The sequence below is a fragment of the Bos indicus x Bos taurus genome, chromosome 11, assembly GCF_003369695.1.
Source record: "Bos indicus x Bos taurus breed Angus x Brahman F1 hybrid chromosome 11, Bos_hybrid_MaternalHap_v2.0, whole genome shotgun sequence".
Classification (NCBI taxonomy): Eukaryota; Metazoa; Chordata; class Mammalia; order Artiodactyla; family Bovidae; genus Bos; species Bos indicus x Bos taurus.
In genome coordinates this window covers 73,784,610-73,805,421 of record NC_040086.1, presented here as the reverse complement: position 1 = coordinate 73,805,421, position 20,812 = coordinate 73,784,610, and the positions used below count along the sequence as shown (strand labels likewise).

Below are 20,812 nucleotides of genomic sequence, written 5' to 3'. Positions count from 1 at the left end.
TTTTTCTGAAGAGTATTGATTTTTGTTCTAGTAGACAACTAAATTACTGGCTAGTAAATACACACTTACTGAACAATCCAGTTGTATATAAAATTCTGGATGTTTATCCCAGAAGAATGAAAACCTATATTCACACAGAAACCTGTACACAAATATTTATAGCAGCTTTATTCATAATAGCCCCAATTTGAAAACAACCCAAATGTACCTCAACAGTGAATGGTGGAAAAGAAACTGGTACCTTCAAACCATGGAGCAATAAAAAGCAACAAACAATTTTTATATGCAACAAGTTGGATGGATATCAAAGGCATTATACTGAGTGAAAAAGGCATTACAAAATATTTCGATACTTGATTCAAGTATGGAATTGATTCAATTTCTATAATATTCTCAAAGTGACAAAATTATAGAAATGGGGGCAGATAAGTGGTTACTAAGGAGCTAAGAAAAAGGGAGTGAGGAGTGTGTGATTATAAACAGCAAAAGGGAATCTCAGTTGTGGTATGGTTGTATGGAGCTACTTGGAGTCTCCCTGTGCATGAGCAATTCCTCTGAATTCCTCTGATCAACCAAGGATTTAAGGAACATTTGTATACAGATTTAAGGTACCCCACCCCTTGCTCTGCGGCCCTTCTTACCATGATTTTCTCCTCTTGTTGTCTAGCATTCTGTCAGCTCTGAACTACATTCTCCAATGCTTCAAGCCAAAGAGAGAGTGGTTTTCTCCCTTAGGCCTAGCCTCCCTGTAGTACTTAGGGGTATACTGGTAAGAGTTCTCTGTGAGTATAGATCTTATTCAGTACGATTCCTTTCTTTCAGTTATCAAATTCCCCACATTTCTGCCTTCTTTTGGTCACTTTTCCATGTCTTTGAGTAAATTTTATTTTGTCCAGATTTTTTTGTCCATTGTTATGTGTGGGCAAGTTAGTCCAATACAAGATCATTCATCCTTACTAGAAACAGAAGTCAATGAAATTTATTTTTAGGTATTATGAAACTAAAAAGTTTGTACACTTTTTCAATAAAAGATTTGAAAGTAAAATACCATAGTATCTTTAATATATAATGGGAAGTGTTACAGAAATGAAAGAATTAAATGCAAACTGAAAACATTAAAAATCAGAATTTATAGGTAGAAAGAAAGATAAACATACAAATGCAGCCAGAAACCTTTTTTTAAAAGACATATAAATGGGTGTCTCAGACCATTAAGGGCAGAATGCAAGTATGTATTACTTAAGCAGCAGTCTTAAATAGAAATATATATTTAGTTACCAGAAGGACTTTAGTTGTGAAATCAGATATTCATCCATTGTCTTTTGGAAGTATTTTTCCATTTGGCCTGAAAAGTTGTGTCTTTTTTTTTTTAACTTAACATTTCTGACCTTTATTATTTCTTAGAAAATAAAATAATAATCTAACCTCCCTTCTGCTTTTATTTTTTTGCCTCTCCTTTGTTGTAGTTGTTTGCATAACTGGCCTTAAATGAGGTAAGAGTGAAGAGACTTACTAGAGCCATCTCTGGAAAAGAGTGTTCCCCCATTCCACTGGAAACTACCCTACGGAGCACCATATTTGACCATATCTGTTTTGAGGACTCATTATGAACAAAGAAGTCTCCCAGGTAGGAACTGTAACTCTGTTTTTAAAGAACTTTGTGGAAAGAGACAGACATTGCCATTTTTGTCACTTAATTTTTTGTCTATATGACCATAACTTAATTTTTTAAAAGCTATTGCCTTTTTGCTAGTTTACTATAAACTGTTGTACTGTGCACATGCAAGTAAATATCAAATACCTGTTTTGTTGTTTAAAGATAGCTGTAGTCAGGAGACTGATTTTAATCTTTATTTTTTTTAATGCCAGTGTATTTTTCACAAGTTAGAACAATGTGAAACTGATTTTTGGAAGACATGTATAGTGTATCTACAGTTACCCCATGTCCTTTTAAGATAACTGGAATCATCTAGTTTTACAGATCTACAAGGAAACGTTGAGGATATTTGAGGGTATTTTTGCCAAATTGTTTTCATAAGATAGCTACTATAAATGTGTTTCATGTGCTGACTGTTTTTCCTAAATAGAGTATTTTCACAAGGCAAATGCATTTGTATTTATTTCTTATGTTAAAAAATTAAATTTTAAATTAAGTATGAGGAATTTAAAATACTGGGTTTAAAACTTATTTTGTTTTCTTCTTATCTACTTGCTAATAGAAAACCAAAAAATACTTTTTTACCCTTTCCCCAAACTTATTCTTTTCCCTAGGAAAAAAATGCAAAGGTTGGAAACATTGTTTCTTGATCTGTGGAATAAACTTTTAGTGGTAAACATAATTTTGTTAAATACATTGTTTCAAACTTTATATATTTTTAGAAGTTAAGTTGCCAAGTCCTTGATAATGTCTTTATTATTAGTGTAATAAATTTAAAGAATGTGCACAGTATTTTCTTTTATAAAAAGCAATTTTAAAAGTCTGATAGTTAATAGAATAAATGGAACAAGATAAAATGAGTCTGATTCAAAGACTCTGTTTCTTTGAATCTGTTTCTTTGCTTTTGCTGTTTATTCCTGGCCATAAAGATTAAGATATGGGCACGTTGTTTATGGCAGAGGCTTAAGAAGCCAGGACTCTTTTCTGGGCCAGGGATAACCACCATCTGAGTTTTGGTTCCTGCTTTGTGGGTTCAGAGAGAATTTTTGTTTCCAGATGTTTAAGGACATCCCTGTTCAGTCATTACCTTTAAAATATCTGTTTTTTTTTTTTTTTTTTTTTAACAAAAAACTAGACATACAAGGAAATAAAAAAGTATGACCCATACACAGGAAAAAATAGCCATTAGTAAAGGAAGCCCAGACATTGTATTTATTAAACAAAGAAGTAAAAGTAGATAAGTCGGATTTCATCAAAACTGAAAACTTTAGGTCATTGAAAGTTAACCATAGTTTGGCAGAAACCAATGCAATATTGTAAAGCAGTTATCCTTCAATTAAGAATAAATTTAATTTTTTAAAAAGTTACTATAAAGAAAGTGAAAAGATAATTCACGGAATGGAAGAAAATATTTGCAAATCATATATCAGATTAGGATCTAGACATGAATATAAAGAACTCTTATGACTTAAAAAAACACAACCAAATTTAAAAATAGGCAAAGGACTTGAATAAAAATTTCCTCAAAGATATGCAGATGGCCAGTAAGCATATGAGAAGATGGTTAGCCATTAACAGTTGTTGTTTGGTTGCTAAGTCACGTCTGACTCTTTTTAACCCCGTGGACTGTAACCCACCAGGCTCCTCTATTAATGGAGTTTTCCAGGCAAGAATATTGGAGTGGGTTGCTATTTCCTTCTCCAGGGGATCTTCCTGATTGAGAGATCAAACCCATGTCTCTTAAATTGGCAGGTAGATTTCTTTGCCACTTAGCCACCAGGGAAGCCCCCACTAGTAATTAGGGAAATATAAAACAAAACTATATTGAAATACCATTTCACACACACTAGGTTGGCTATAATTAAAATAAACAGAAAATAACAATTTTTGGTGAGGATGTGGAAAAATTGGACACGTGGGCATTGCTGGTGAGAATTTCATGTGGTATAGCCACTGTGGAAGACAGTTTGACAGTTCCTCAAAAAGTTAGAGAGTTATCAATAAAATATGACCTAGTAGTTTCATATCCGAGAGAACTGAAACCATGTTCACACAAAAATTTGCACATAAATGTTCATAGTAGCATTGTTGTTTAATAGCCCCAGTAATGGAAAACCTAAGAGGCCATCATTTGATGAGTAGGTACACAAAATGTGCTATATCCAAACATGTGAAATTACTCAGCCATTAAAAGGGCAATAGAAATCTTGAAATCCCCATCTGTTTTTTATCACATGAGAAAGAATTTAATTGTTATTGAAATGAAAAGACAAAAGTGAAAACTTTTTTAAAGAGAATCTTAGGTATTTGAGGACTCCAGTTTGAGAAACATTCTTTATGGCAGTTACCCAATGCAGGAACTCTCTATTTATCATGATTTTTCCTGTGTGATATTATCAGCTGAAGGAAAGTGAAAGCGTTAGTTGCTCAGTCATGTAGCTCAGTCATGTCTGACTTTTCGACCCCATGAACTGTAGCCCACCAGACTCCTCTGTCCATGGAATTCTCCAGGCAAGAATACTGGAGGGGGCAGCCATTCCTTTCTCCATAGGGGATCTTCCCAACCCCAAAATCCAACCCTGCATTGAAGGTCTCCTGCATTGCAGGCAGATTCTTTACCGTCTGGGAGAAGTTTAACTCCGTGTCCCTTCATGTCTGTGCTCTGTGCTAATTGCTTGCTAGCATTTTAAAGTACATTGTTAGCGTTGCTTATTAATTGTTATTTTTCAGATTATGCAATCCTCAGCTTCATCTGGGAGATGAGTGACAAATTTCATATGTAGAAATCTATAATTCAACTGAAATATAAAGCACTGACCTATTTCTTCAGCCTCACCTATTTGGTTTAGTCTGGTCCGTTTGAACAGAGGTAGATGTGGTTTCTGGTTTCTAAAACTACTCTCTAGAGAGTGCCTGAGATTGTGTATAACTTAGCAACTCTTTTTAAATCAACAGGGTACTTTTAGTTAGAAACCATACCTCTTTTTTTAAAAGGTGATATGTAAATTGGCTTCCTGAAACCAGCATTTCTTTTCTTAATGAACCTTGTTTAAGTTCCCTTTTGCCAGATATAAAGCCATTCCACAAATAGAACAGCTATAAAAGTTTTCACTCATCAGAGGTTTTGCATTCCACTATCTGTTTATTGTGTTTTGTAAATAGAAAGTAGTTAATACCAGAATCATATCATCAGCAAATTGTTGGTGACTTTCTCATAGCTTCTTACTGTTGGCTCTTATTTTGGTAGGCCAGATATTGAATTGCTGTTGAATTGTTGTCTGATGTTTCCTCAGCCCCAGAATTTCAGATAAATTTAGCAGATGTCAATCTGCAGCCAGTAGTAGCATGGTATGGGGAATCTGTTTTAAATCTAGATTTATTTGTTGCTCAGAATTGTCCAAACTATGAGATTGTATTGCTTATATTTACAGTTGTGTAAATACCTGTCTTTGTGTCTCTATTGTACTGTGAAATATTGTAGAAGGTTTCTTCAAAATAGATCTTATTAACCATTTCAGAATTAGAAAAGATGTTCTCAAATTTCTAGACCAAAAAGACAGTTTCTTTTTTTTCCCCACTGAAAACAGGGGAAAGAAGATTTCAAGAAAGCTCAATTTCTCAATTATAGAAAAGAATTCCAAAGCATTAGGAAAGATTTCAGAAAATATTAATTGTAAAAAAATCTTCAACATTCTTTAAAAAAATTTAAATATCATATTAGTAAAATAACTCACTTTTAATTTATCACCTATTTTGGCTTCTGTAACTTTTAGACATTATGTTACATATTAGATATACAATAAAAAGATCTAGTAATTTTTTTTTTGAGTTCACAGTCTAGAAGAAGTAACAAGCAAGAGAATTATAATTTTACAGCATATAAGTGTAAGAAATACATGCCCAGGAGTATTTTGAGAGCCTGTAGAATTCAGATAGGTTGATTCTTAGATAGGGTAGAACCTAATGTCTTAATTAAGTAACAGAGAAGATGAGCAGCTAAGTAAAACTGAGCTTTAAGTAAGAGTTAGCAAACTCTTGGATTTTAGCAGACTCTAAATTCTTTCATTTTTCTTTCTTGTTCATCATTGTCTTCTCTCTTGTATTTCTACTTTTGTTGAAAAGTTTAAGTTGATAATTCTTCATTATTATTAATTATCACGATTTCTTTTTTTGTTGTTTTAATTTTGAAATATACTTTATTTCTATGTAAAAATAAGATTCAGTGACTTCTTTACTTCTGTGATATCTGGTTAACCTCATTTATGTTTCTGTGACTTTTCACAGGAAAAGATGTTAGCCATCTTATTCATTAAAATAATATGTCACATAACTGATTATTCTTGTTTTGTGTTTGAGAATGGTCTTTCAACATCTTTTTTTGTTGTGGTTGTGGTTTCAAGTCTGGTATATTTATCTTTGCATTGAGGTTGTCTATCTTCAATTGTAATTATTTTCCTTGTCCTATAGATCCTTCCTCTCCCCCAACACGGGAGGTTTAATAAATGTTTTCCTCTGATGACATTAATCCATAATGCAGCTTATCTCATTTATTTAACCTTAATAGAAACCCGGAACTTAAAAGTCCATTATGTTTATACATGTTGAATTTGAGGTGACAGTGGAATATCCAAATGGAAATGTCCATTTAGCAGCTAGAAACATATTTAGATAGCAAATCCCTGAGATCAGGAAGATTATGCTTGCCCTTTGTGCAGGAAGTCTTAGAATGAAAATCAGACCTTGTTACTCCTCTGTTCTTAACCCTCCAGTGATTGGCTAATTCACTCAGAGTAAAGCTAAAGTCTTTAAAATGGTTTCAGCCAAGACCTTACATGATGCAGCCTTGTCTCCTGCTTCTCACTTCCCAGTTTTACCCATACCCATCTCTTTCATATTTTTCAAAAAGTGTAGTTACATTCCATCCGTCAGGCTGTACAGCCCTTCCCCTGCCCGGAGCACTCTTCCTCCAGATGTCATTCTCTCTTCCTCACCTCCTTGAAGTCTTTGCTCACATCTCACCTTCTTAGGGCTTCTCTGGTGGCTCAGACAGTAAAAAATCTGCAGTGCAGTAGACCCAGGTTTCATCCCTGGTTTGGGAAGATCCTCTGGAGAAGAAAATTGAAACTTAACTCCAGTATTCTTGCCTGGAGAATTCCAGGGACAAAGGAGCCTGGTGGACTGCAGTCCATGGGGTTGCAGAGTTGTACACAACTGAGCACACACACTTCAATAGTTTCTCAGTAAGGCGCTTCCTAACTACTATACTTTAAATTGCTGCCCTTCTCCTTCCATAAACCTAGGCCTCTATTTTTACCTTATTTTCCTCCATTTTACCACCTTTTCATATACTCTGTAATTAACTTTTTCACTTTCTCTCTCTCCTTCACAATAAAATGAAACTTTATGAAGACAGTGAATTTTTATAGGTTTCATGCACAATTGTATTCCTACCACCTAGAACAGAAGCTGGCAAATAGTAGGAGTTCAGTGGGTCTTCCCAGGTCGCGCTAATGTTAAAGAACCCTCCTGTCAATGCAGGAGACTCAGGTTCAATCCCTGGGTCAGGAAGATTCCCTGAAGGAGGGCATGGCAACCCACTACAGTATTCTTGCCTGGAGAATCCCATGGACAGAGGAGCCTGGCAGGCTATAGTCCATAGGGTTGCAAAGAGTTAAACATGACTGAAGCGACTTACTACACAGCATAGGAGTTCAATAAATACTTGTTGCTGGGTTAAGTTAGGCTCTCCACACTGACGTCAGTGTAGAGTTTCTGACTAATGTTTACCTTTGCAGGGAGGATAGGATATTACCAAGGTTTTTTTTTTTTTTTTTTTTTTAGATAAAACATTGTTTATTGATTGATTTTAAACTTGTAATTTTGTTGGAGTATAGCAGGTCAACAATTTTTTTTTTTGATCAATTTGATAACTTTTAATATATTATTCACCTGAAAAATTATTACTACAACCAAGGTGATGAATATATCCATCACCTCCCAAAATTTTTTCATGTTCCTTGGTAAATCCCTCCTTCCCAATATCCTGAAACACTCCCACTCTTTTTTTTTTTTTCTTTTTTTTAAATTTATTTATTTATTTTATTTTTTTCTTCTTTTTTTTTCTTTTTTTTTCCTCTTTTTTCTTTTTTTTTTTTAAATTTTTTATTCCTTTATTTCTCATGTGTTCCCCATCCTGAACCCTCCTCCCTCCTCCCTCCCCATACCATCCCTCTGGGTCGTCCCAGTGCACCGGATATTACCAAGGTTTTTGAAATCTTTCCTTAGTATTGAAACTAAAATTAGCATATATAATCTATATGTGTCTATATGGACTCTATGTAGTATATTTTATATATATGTATAATCTGTTTATACATAGGTTATATTGGTTGGGCTAATGTTGATTGGGCAAACATTTAATCACTCATTCACCAAATTCTATAATGGACACAAAATAGATGGGAACTGGTGCAATCTTTGTGTATTATGTTGGGGGCTTTACAGTTATCCTGTGGACAGTGAAGATTAAGGGAAGAGTTTTAAGCAAGAGATTGACCTGACTTATGTTTTTGATAGCCTACTTTGGTGGCTCAGGAAGACCACCTGGGAAGCTATTTTGATAGCTCCACAAGAGGTGAGAGGAGACTGTAAGTATAGGATGGAAATAAAAATTGACACATCTTAATGTTTGATTGCATGTCGGGTGTGAGAGAAGAGGCTGGAATGACTCCAGTGTACCAACTATGAGAAAAAGAAATACATGAGGAGGAGATGTTAAGTTCATTTTGGAAAGTTGAACTTGAAGTGTCTGTGTGACATCTGGATAGAGTTATCCAGCAACGAGTAGACTGTGAGTCTGAGACCCAGGAGATCTGCTCGGTAGATAGAGATTTGGGAGTAATTGGTTTAGAAATGTTTTTTGAAACCATTATTCAGTGAATGATATCCCCCCAAAATAATGTATAATATGAGGGGAAAAGAGGACTAGGACATTAGAGCCTCGAAGAAATCTAGCACAATCCAATCCAATTGGGCAAAAAGCACTGAGGATAAGGTAAGTAGAAAACTGCACTACTTCTGCTGATCTCTCAGGTCATGGCTTAAACATAAGTTTGTCAGAGAAGCCTCAGTTGATTACCCAGTTAAAAATAGGTCTCCTCTATTGTTTTTCTCTATGAATCCTATTCTTTTTCTTTATGACTTTTATCATTGTAGAAAATTACATATTATTTTGTGTTTTCCTTGTTTGTGTTTCCCACTTCATGAGGGCAGAAACCTTTATTTTCCTATCTACAGTTTACTCAACTCCTAGCACAGTGCCTGAGATATGATAGATGCTTGATTTATTTATTAAGTAAGTGATGAAAGTGTGGATCACAGAAATCAATGGGTGACAGACAATATTTCCAGAAGGAAGCAGTTTCAGATGCTGCTCTGAGCAGCCCAGTAAAGTAATAATGATAATAGTTAGTGTCAGTAAATGAAGAAATGAAAAATGTCCATTGTATTTTTCAATGAGAAAGTATGGGATGAGTTATCCACTAATGAACACTACCCCTCATGGAGCTCTTGGTCTAAAGGGGAGATAATTACAATAACCAACAGTTACTTAGTGCACCCTTTCCATGCACTTTTCATTCAGTCCTCACTACAGATCTAAAGACACTTGTTCCTTGGAAGAAAAGCTAGGAGAAATCTCGACAGCCTATTAAAAAGCAGAGACGTTACTTTGCTGACAAAAGTCCGTATAGCCCAAGCTATGGTTTTTCCCGTAGTCATGTATGGATGTAGAGTTGGACCATAAGAAGGCTGAATGCTGATGCTTTTGAGCTGTGGTGTTGGAGAACACTCTTGAGAGTCCCTTGGACTGCAAGGAAATCAGACCAGTCAGTCCTAAAGTAAATCAACTGTGAATATTCATTAGAAGGTCTGATGCTGAAGCTTCAGTACTTTGGCCAGTTGATACGAAAAGCCAAGTCTTTAGAAAAGACCCTGATGCTGGGAAAGATTGAAGGCAGGAGGAGAAGGGGATGACAGAGGACAGGATGGTTGGATGGCATCACTGACTCAATGGACATGAGCTTGAGCAAGCTCCAGGGGATGGTGAAGGACAGGGAAGCCTGGCATGCTGCAGTCCATGGGGTCTCAAAGAATCAACACGACTGAGCGACTGAATAACAGCTTAACAAAGTATACTTATTATTTGTAAGTTACCGATGAGGAAATAGGTTTAAGGAGATAAAGCGTTTTGCCCAAGAAAAGGCAGGAAGTGATTAAACAGGGCCTTTCTGATCCTAATGCCCATGCTTTTACCATGCTCCAGTAGGAGAATCAGGCTGATTCTTCATCACCGAAGTGATACCTTGAAAGTGCCATTTGAGTAGGAATGGTTTTGCTGCAGTTCATAGGACACACTAGAAGTGAGAATGACTGGAATTGAGAAATAAGATAGAAGGATCTTGCATGAATCTGGAATGAGGTATTAGCTTCTAAGCAAGAATCAAAACTGTATTTGAGAATGAAGAAAGAGGGGACGTTATAGGATCTTTGTTAATAAAGACTTGACAGGACATTGATACAAAATGAGGAGTGAAAAAGAAAAGTAAGGAATAACTACAAGATTGCAGTCCTAGAAGCTGGAGATTTTCATGACCTTTACATCTAATATGGAGAAATTTAAAATGTGCCTCTTTGGCTACATGGAATAATAAATTCATGACTAGAATTCTAGGTATTTTTATACTGAAAAGGGGATATGAAAATGTTTGGTGTTGAGAAAGAGCTAGAGACAAAGTAAGTTTTAGGACTAGAGAAAAAGGATTTACTCAGACATGAATTAAAGCCATGTGAGAAATTCTTAAGGATCTCAACTTTACAAGCATGACTACTAACATGCAGCACTGTAGCTATTTAATAATTTTAGAAAAATTAAGGGAAAGTTAAAGATTTTTCCCATTTAACAAGAGTTTCCTCTCCTTTCTCATGGGTAGATGGAGTGGAAGAGAATGAGCAGTGTATAGTTTGGCACTAATAAAGTCTAAGGGCAGTGATGAACATAAGGCCAGAGACAGGAACCCGAGTTTTCTTAGAGATTCTATAGAGAATAGTGTTGATAGGGACAGATCAGAAGGGATCTTTAAGTGCAGTCACTAGCCGGCATAGCATGTAAGAGAGACCTGGCTGGCATGCTAGGGGAAATGACTGTGTTCTGTGGCATCTATACCAAGATCCTAACATAGACTAAACACTTGATCTTTGTTGCCTGACTGCATAAACACAAGGTTAGAAGTATAGAATTCAAAGTTGGTAAGTACAATTCAAAATCCAAATCTAGTTCATCGCTTTAACTTTTAATTATATATGTATTATGTCTTTTTCTCTCAATATAAAACCTCAAACCTTAGGAGTAAAAAGTTGCTTTAAGTCCTTTTCAAAGTAGTCTAAAATAAATAAATAAATAGGTAATTTCTGATTCTCATAGAGTCATTTTTTTTTTGCATTTACATATGAAGTGATTTTTCTCTTAAAAACATCTCATTGGGTATTTAATTATTCTAGCAATATTTTTATCCTAATTGATCTCTATGGTCTTATAAAGGGTGACTAGTTTTATTTTACAGGTATGGAGAAGAAAGTGTAGAAACACTAATAACTGATGGCTCTTGTGCTTTTATATAAATGTGGATGCTTTTATGATGGCTGTAATTATCCACTGAGAAAATGCAGTGTTTAGATATATTCTAACATAAAGGGAGCTTTCTGTCTCCTTACGGTTGGAAAGTTCATTAGGAAAGATTTCTTATCATTTTCCTTCCTTTTTAGGTGTGAAGTTTTTCAACATGAGTGGCCTTGGGGACAGTTCATCTGACCCTGCTAACCCAGACTCACATAAGAGAAAAGGGTCACCATGTGACACACTGGCATCAAGGTAGGAACACTCTTTTTCTTATTTCTGGCAGAGCTGCTTTACCATTTTCACTGACACTTTTGAGCTTGCTTCATCTGTAAGTTTACCAGCCTTCCCTGAGTCCCTCCTACTCACCATGTTCTCTTCCTTCCCCAGGGCTGGTTTGCTCCCTCTAGATTTACTATATTCAACACCTGTGCATTCATTCTCCAAGTATCAGTTTAGTCATTATTTTTTAAAAGGGAGCCTTCTCTTCCTTCCATAACTACTAGGTCAAACCTCCCCTATTCGTATATGTATTTCACATGTATTTTTAGAGCTATGATCCATAATTTCAGGGTTTTACTAGCTTGTGTACTTATTTAATGAGTTCCATGGCTTCTCTGCTGCATGCTGTACTGCTGTAAGAACTTTGTCCTTGCTCACCATTTTATCCCTAGTTCCCAGCACAATGTGTAGCTTATATATAGTAAGGCCACAGAAAGTATTTGGCAAAGGAATAAATAAATCCACTGTACATTTTTAAACTGCCATCTCCGTACATTATGGTATTAGTGGAACAAAGAAATAAATTGTTAATATCAGGATTTTAAAGAATGAGTTTTTTTGGAATTAAATATCTCTGTTTTAACAGAACCTGGTCATCTGAAATAGGCAAAAGAGAGTTATTGCTAAGGAGGCTCTAATAAATGCCAGATAAAGATAGAACTTCAGTCAGATCAAAACAGCAGCTTCCTACCCGAGAGAAGAGTGGGGGTTTTATTCCACTCACCTCTGAGGATCTGGAGCAAAGTCTCTCAACCTTCAAACTATTGACATTGTGGACAAGATAATTCTTTGTTGTGGGAAGCTATCCTGTATGTTGTAGGATGTTTAACAGTATCCCTGGCTTCTACACAATTAGACACCAATAGAATTTTTATATCAGTTATGATACCAAAATGTCCTTCCAGTTACGATAATCAAAAATGATAATCCAAACATTTTCAAATACCCCTGGGGACAGAGAAACCAATATGGCCCCCAGTTGATAATCATTGATCAGAGTATAAAACAGCAGAAGACTCTTCTTTCATTGGATTACATGCGTTTTTCTCATGGGGCAACCAAGAAAGAATTTTCACGGGAGATTGCCAGGGTTTCAGGCTGGGGAAAGAAAAGTGACTACTTCTGTTAATGAATTCAGAGAACTGTTACAGAGCGATGGTAATCTAAGTACTCATAATCAAGCCTGTGTTGTCAGAGTTAATGTTGCTGTTTATTTCTTATATGTCAGTCCTTCTTAATTTAAGAATAAATAAATAAAAATATTGTGTTTTAGGACTTCCCTAGTAGCTCAGCTGGTAAAGAATCAGCCTGCAATGGAGGAGATCCTGGTTTGATTCCTGGGTGGGGAACATCCCCTGGAGAAGGGATATGCTACCCACTCCAGTATTTTGGGGCTTCCCTGGTGGCTTAGATGGTACAGAATCTGCCTGCAATGCAGGAGCCCTAGGTTCAATCCCTGAGTTGGGAAGATTCCCCTGGAGAAGGGAACGGCTACCCACTCCAGTATTCCAGCCTGGAGAATTCCATGGACTGTATAGTCCATGGGGTTGCAAAGACTCAGACATGACTGAGCGACATCCACTATTGTGTTTTACTTGAAATTTTTATTTGGGGGGAAATTTTTAATCTATAAAAAAATTAGAGACTAGGAAACTACCCACCACATGTAATTGGTAATATTTTGTCATATTCTTAGTATTTTGTTAATATATTATTGTATTTGCAGTTTTAAGTAAAAGTAGTAAAATGGTTAATGATTAAACTGATTTGTCTCTAATTCTTTCAGTCTGTTTTTAATGATTATGTGTAAGTATCCATGAACAATATAGAATATTTGTTAAATTTATATATTATATAATACTGTATATATTTTTCTTTAGACATAAAGATACATAGATTTATTCAGTTCTGTTAACTTTTGATAAATATTGTATTACCCGAAATACCATATTTGAAGAATCTGTTTCCCAACAGCTAGACATTCCCTATGGGTAAATAGCCTTTTTGTTACAAATTTTCATTCTTACAGCCAGCACTATAGTAAACATGAACATCCTTGTACATACCTACTATTTTATACATAAAACTTTCGTTAGAATCTGTGTACATTTTTATGTTAACTGTTTACTTACCAGATTATTCTTCAAATGACAGTCGTTGAGAGTTGCCTTTTTTCTTGCATCTTTATCTCACTGTTTTTTCCTCACTTTAAGTTTTTGCCATCCTGATGGGTGTGGGGTTATAATTTTAAGTACATTTCCCTGATAAGTAGATAAGTTGATTATGATCTTTGTTTTTATTGCTGTTTATATTTTCCCCTCTGTGAATTACCTGGTTGTATCTCTTGCCCATATTTCTTCTTGGTAGTTTGTGCTTTCCTTTTTTTATTTGTAAGAGTTATTTTTAATTTTCTAGTTAAATTTTTACTCTTTTTCGCTTACATTTGATGCAAATATCTTCTCCCAACCTGTTGATATCCCTTAGAACCTAGGATATTCATGTCAAGCTTTTTAGGGTCTTGTCAAGAATTTTCCCCTCTATTTCAAGGCCTTAAATGTATTTTTATACATTTTCTTCTAATATGCATTTAGAATTTTAAATAAGCATTTACATTTGTGGGATAAAAATGTAACAACCTAAATTTCTTTTCCTATATGGAATGTCAGTGGCTGTAACATATCCATTCCCTGCTTTTGTGCTCTTTACCTTCATCAGAAACCAAGTTCCTGCATAGATAGGGATCTGATCTGAGCCTTCGTATGATAGTTGCCATGCTCTCTGATGGGGCAAGTCACTCTTCCTTGTTATTTTTCAAAATTGTTGTTCCCGTTCTTGGTTCTTTACTCTCCCGTACAGATTTTAGAGAGTTTTTTGTTTCCCTTGATTTTTTTTCCTTGCTGGGATTTGAATTAGAATTCCGTTTGCTTTTATAAATTAAGTTGGAGAGAACTGACAGCTTTATTTTGTAAATTCTAGAGTGTTGTTATTCATGAATATAAAGGCTTCTCCTTTATTCAGTTCTTCATTGTTCTTAAATAATAGTGTATAATTTTCCCCTTTGAATGTCTAGCCCATCTTTAGTTAGATATATTCCAGGGTACCATAGGATTTTTATTGCTTTTAGGAATATCATTTTGTCTATTGCATTTTCTAATTGGCAGTTATTCGTGTATAGGAATGCTAATGATTTGGGGATTTTGATCTCATATCCATCCATTGTTCTAAGCTTTCTTATTTGTTTTAATGGCTTTTATCTGCAAGTCGTCTTTGATGTGTGTGTGTGTGTGTGTGTCTATAATCACATCATGATGAATATAAAAATTTTTATTTATATATATGCATATATTTCTCTTCTTAATTGTCTTAAAAATTATTATCCTTGCACATTTGCTTTAAAAATATTTGAAAACATAGTCTTTGTCAGGTTTATAAGTATGGGCTTCAATTTTAATTAAGTGATTTTTTTTTAATTTAGTTAACTGAAATTTTGTGATTTTGAAATTGATGAATTTGTACATGATTACCACCTTAAAATGTTTCTTTTGATTTTGTTATTGTACACTATCACTCCAAACAGATTGCGAACTAATTAATTATAAAGAGCATATGTTAGACCTCAGGGTATTGCCAGCCCTGTGTACAGAAGTTCTAGCTAGGGCAGCTTCTCAGTAATTGTTTGGTGGGGTGAGACGTCTCAAATATCCTTCCTGTTACCTCTCCATTTCTTAACTCTTCTGGGAGAAATGAGAATTAAAATGCCAGTTTTTAAATGGTGGGTAGCTGTGGGCAGTGCTTATTTAACATTAACAATTCAACAAGTGCTTTATTAAATACCTACTATTCAGCCAGCACCATGTGCTTGATGTTTGAAGGATGTAAATGTGAAATATATTTCCTGTCTTCAAGGAGCTTACAAATCTAGTCATGCCACTCATTCTCTTTCTTAAACCCTTCTGGGCTCTCCTTTGCCCTGAAAATAAATAATCATAATCAAAGTGATGATAATAGATAATATTTGTTGAGCTAATGGTATGTGGCAGGAATTCTGCAAAACATTTCTATGTATAATATCATCTTTTTTAATCCTCACAAATCCCTAGGAGGTAAGTAATGTCATTATCCCTATTTTACAGATAAAGAAATGGAAGCTTAGAGAAGTTAAATTGCTGTTAAGTAACTTGTCCAGGGTTACTTAGCTAGTAAATGATAGAGGAAGTTTGAACTTGTGTTTGTAAGCAATCTCCTGTGCTCTTTATTATGGTGTATACAAGAGCCCTGGTGAACTGACTGGACCCTCATCTCCTGCCCTTCTGTTTCTAATCATCTATAATTCAACTATCTTGAGCTACTTATTTTTGCTCTTACTTTTACCTTTGAAAAAGCTGTTTTTTCCTTTTAGGAAACTAGTCTCTCCCTACATTAGGTTTAGACATCTCATTCTCTCAATCTAGGTGCCATCTCTGTGTGCTTCTGTAGTATTGTAAATTTGTCACATAGTAGCTTCTTTGTTCTCCCACTTATTGGAGGCTACATCTAATTTACTCCTGGGTTGTCAGGACACAGTACCTGGTTATCTGGCACATAATATAAGTATGGGAGCATTTGTTGAAAAAGCTGCTACTGCTGCTAAGTCGCTTCAGTCGTGTCCGACTCTGTGCGACCCCATAGACCGCAGCCCACCAGGCTCCCCCGTCCCTGGGATTCTCCAGGCAAGAACACTGGAGTGGGTTGCCATTTCCTTCTCCAATGCATGAAAGTGAAAAGTGAAAGTGAAGTCGCTCAGTTGTGTCCGACTCTCAGCGACTCCACGGACTGCAGCCTACCAGGCTCCTCCGTCCATGGGATTTTCCAGGCAAGAGTACTGGAGTGGGGTGCCATCGCAATGAGGTTAAAAAAAAAAGATACAATACTTGAGAAGTTAACTTGCATTAACTAGCATGTACATAGTATCAGTGGAAGTAAAGTGGGTTAGTGAGAGGAGAAATGTAGGTGGCCCAAAGCAATGAAGATGTCTTTTCTGTTAAGGTAGAATTTCTTTTTCTCATCTCCACCATTCCTTCAGTTTTTAACTTTATTTGAAAAAAATCTGTTCTCATTTTCTCTTCTTGCTTATTAGTTATTTCATTTCATGGTGATTCTCCTAGTCTCTTTCTTAGGTCATTTTATAGACACCTTACCATTTCATTACTTTTAGCTTCTTGCTTCCTTTATCACCTCTCTGTCTGAGCTTCCCCAATTCTATTACTTTTATTTTTCCTTTACTCAACAATGGTTTCCAGAACTTCAGTTTTACATAAAACTTAATGTTAAAAACAGATTTGGGAGTTCCACGAAATGAATCCAATTTATTCCAGTTGGTATTTAGACCAAGAGGTTTAAGCAAGTCATACTTTAGACTGAGTCTCCTAAGTAAACCTAGTGTCAATTAGTTTCTCTAAGGTAAAATCAAATATGTGTGTGTGTGTGTGTGTTATGTTATTCATTTTATTCATGCCTCATTTTCAATATCTTGTTGTGAAATTTGTCAAAATATCTCACTGTACATTCTTGCCTGGGAACATTGTAAGATAAAGTCTTACTGAGTAAAATAGTATTAATTCCTTAATGAAAGATTTAAAAGTTAAGGATAGAATGTGTGATTGTTATAGTTTTAAAATTTGGCTTTATTTTGGGATGTGTGCCATTTTGTACTGTTTTGTCTTATGTAGATAAATATATTTGACCTTTGTTAACTTGGTTCTTTTCAATTTAACCATGCTGTTATGTAAATGCTATTGCTTTTATAGGTTTTTTAAATTATGAAAAGTAAGTGATAGTTTAATTGTTGCCAGTTAAGAATTGTTTAGCAACTGGTTTTTCCCTCTTTAACCTCTTTTTTTAATATCATTTTTATATGGAATCAAATGATTTTGATTGATGCTTATAAAACTGAAAGCTACTTGTGAGCAAATTTTCTTTCTATGTTAGTTTGATAATAGAAAAATTCACTGAAAGTAATGCTGTATTGTCTTTGTATGTGTTAATAAAATTAAGTGCCTGATGACTTGGTTAAATAAACAAGGGGTAAACAAAAATGAACAATATTCAGTTACTACATTTGAGTGAATGTAAAATGCTAGTTGTTTGCACTGTTATCCTTTATTCTTATTATTTTCCTTTAAGATAAATTGAGTTTGATTTTGTTTACTATATAATGAGAGCTTATAAGCAGATTTTTTTTCTATTTCTTTACAACAAAGCAGTATACGAGAGACTTTGTTCTTTGTACCTCTGTCTCTAATTAATAATTTACTATTCTTTTTATTTTACTTTTTGGAAGCATTTTTTTTTTTCCCTTTTGATAGGGACCAAGTAATGGTCTGATTATTATAGGAATCAAGATTTTATCAGATTTCCAATTATAATTTCTTTGAAATCTGAGTAGTCAGCCTGCTTAATTTACAACAAACTTATTTGAAAATTCAGATTTTCTATTTTTAGGGAATTATTATTTAGAATGCCTAATAATTTCAAATGTAACTAGTATATGTACTGTCTGGTTCTTTTACTATCTAGTATTTACTGGTTATTTGAAAGATTCATTGTATATATATCATTGAGGAATACATCTGTGATAGCAGTCATTCTCTTTATGTATTTTAGCCAGAATTGTTTTCTGCTCTTTGGTATTTTGTAGTATGTTTTTCAGATACAAATTTAGATTTTTTTCTAAATCTGGCTTTACATTCTAGATGAAAATAGGAATCGCTGTAAATATGTAAATATCAAATACTTGATCAGAGAAGGAAATATGGTGGTAGAAATGTACAGTAACTGGATTTTCTCTGTGTAACAGCACTGAAAAGAGGCGCAGGGAGCAAGAAAATAAATATTTGGAAGAGCTAGCTGAGTTATTGTCTGCCAACATCAGTGACATTGACAGCTTAAGTGTAAAACCAGACAAATGCAAGATATTGAAGAAGACAGTCGATCAGATACAACTAATGAAGAGAATGGAACAAGGTAGGAAAATAAACAGAAAAACCCTCTGGCTGTGTTCTTTGTTATTAAGACATTTATAATATGTGATTTTACTTTTTATTATTAGGAAATGGAATTAATTTTGTAATTTTATTAAAGAAGCAGTTTTGGGTAGATGTTATTTATTTTAGAATGTGAATCTGAAACCCTTCTTTTACCACAAAGTGGCTTGTTATCTTGAGAACTGGTTACCTTGAAACTTTTGAAACCCAGAAGAGTCAGATAAAACTTAGTGACTCAACAGTAGCAATCATATGGAATTAAGTCAGGAGATACACATTGTGGTGTCGGACCCGAGGCTCTGCGTAGCGTTGAAAGACAGCAGCTCAGAGGTAGGAGAGGCCCTCCACCTGAATTTAAGCTTATCTCTACCTTGGCTGTGGTTGTGGGGAGCAGCCTTCTCTGAGAAAGTGAAGAAGTGAAGTGAAGTCACTCGCCTGCCAGGCTCCTCTGTCCTGGGATTTTCCAGGCAAGAATACTGAAGTGTGTTGCCATTTCCTTCTCCAGGGGATCTTCCCAACCCAGGGATCGACCCCAGGTCTCCCACACTGCAGGCAGACTCTTTACTGTCTGAGCCACCAGGGAAGCTCTGAGAAAACCCTGATTTATTTTTATGGCTCATGTTTATACTATTTGTATTTACTGGGGACCCCACACCATACAACCCCTGGGTTGCTTACCAGAAACAAAGGCAAACGCTTTGAAGAAACATCACCATACTGCACCCGATCAGATTCCCAGAGGAAAAAGTGCTCCTGAGGGAGATTGTGTGCTATAAACTTACATAACACAAGAAATCATCTGCAGTGAGTAAGAACACAAACAACAAACAGAAGGAATAGACCCCGAAGAACTACACGCTAGCAGCAGCAATGTGAAAAGACTGAACGAATGGTCTGTTTTAAAATGGTTAAAGTGATAGGATTTTACGATTTTAGGGGCTGATTCAGCAGACAGGAGACACTGGTATTCTAGGTCTTCGGAGGGGAGAGCCACCCAGAGACTATATGGCCCCTTCCCTGCTGGATGTGGACACCCGGACCGACTGGCTCATCCTCCCTCAGCCGAAGATGGGAGGATTCCGAAAATGGGGAAATGGAGTAGTCCAAAGGGAAGGACACGTAGACACTGACACTGGTATCGGTCCCCAAAGGAAGAAGTCAGCTCCTTGCACTGTCCACACCCTTCACACAGCTGCCAGTCAGGATTTTAGTACCTTACTCTTTAATGTGAATAAAAATCCAGGTATTTGAGGAAAGTCTGTAATATAAAAGAGAATAAATCAAGCAAACAAAAGGGAAAGAAAGGAACTCAGAGGATGCAGAGATGATACAGGGAACAAAAGAAAAATGTAAAGCCATCCAACACTCTTTCACTGACAAAAGGGAGGATATATCATCTATAAAATGCTTTAAAATGAAACATTCAAAACAAATAACTTTTGGAACTTAAAATCAGGATTGCTGAAAAAAACTTTACCCTATTACCTTGTTTTCTACTCTTTGTCCCCCTCGTGGTGTCGCCTGCAGCCGTTCCAGGCACGTTTGCCTCAGGTCTTTGCATTTGCTCTTCTCTGTCTGGAATGCTCTTCCCTGGATGTACATAAAGCTTACTCCTGTATCCCTTTTATGTCGTGGTTCAAATATTTTTTCTAAGTGAACTTGTCCCTCACTAACCTATCTAACACACATACACATGTGTGCATACACACACAAACACCTTTCTACATCTTCCTTGATTTATTTTCCCCACAGTATTTGTTACATCTAACATATTGTACATTTTGTTTGTTTATTGTCTGCCTACCCTCACTGGAGCTTCATGAGAGCAAAGGTTTTTGTTTGTTCACCACTGTGTCCTTAATACCTAAAGCAGTTCTTGGGTACATAGTACGCTTTTCAGTGATTCTTTGTTGAATAAAAGGATAAAGTGTTGAAAGACAATTTGAAGAAATCCCTTAGAAAGTAAGATAAAAAAGCAAGAGAAAGATAAGGGGTAGAACATATCATTAGTCCCAGGAGAAAAAAAAAAAAACAGGCCAACTAGAAGGGAAGAAATTATAAGAAGTAATAACAAAAACAAAAAAATTCTCAGAATTAGAGGCTATGGGTTTCCAGATGGAAAGCATACATGTCATGTGCAGCACAATGACTAAAAAAGAAAGAAGAAGACCTCACACC

The 20,812-nt window shown here is 35.4% G+C and overlaps 1 protein-coding gene across 7 annotated transcripts in view; it reads left to right on the top strand.

Moving 5' to 3' along the window:
• The window catches only part of NCOA1 (nuclear receptor coactivator 1), a 219,647-nt gene that overhangs the window by 111,750 nt on the left and 87,085 nt on the right, over nt 1–20,812 (top strand). For all 7 annotated transcript variants that reach the window (XM_027555936.1, XM_027555934.1, XM_027555939.1 and 4 more), the window contains 3 exons: nt 1,467–1,627; nt 11,480–11,585; nt 18,448–18,614. In XM_027555936.1, coding sequence (XP_027411737.1) covers nt 11,497–11,585; nt 18,448–18,614 — 256 coding nt within the window. In that variant the 5' untranslated portion in view covers nt 1,467–1,627; nt 11,480–11,496. The remainder of the gene's footprint in view (nt 1–1,466; nt 1,628–11,479; nt 11,586–18,447; nt 18,615–20,812) is intronic.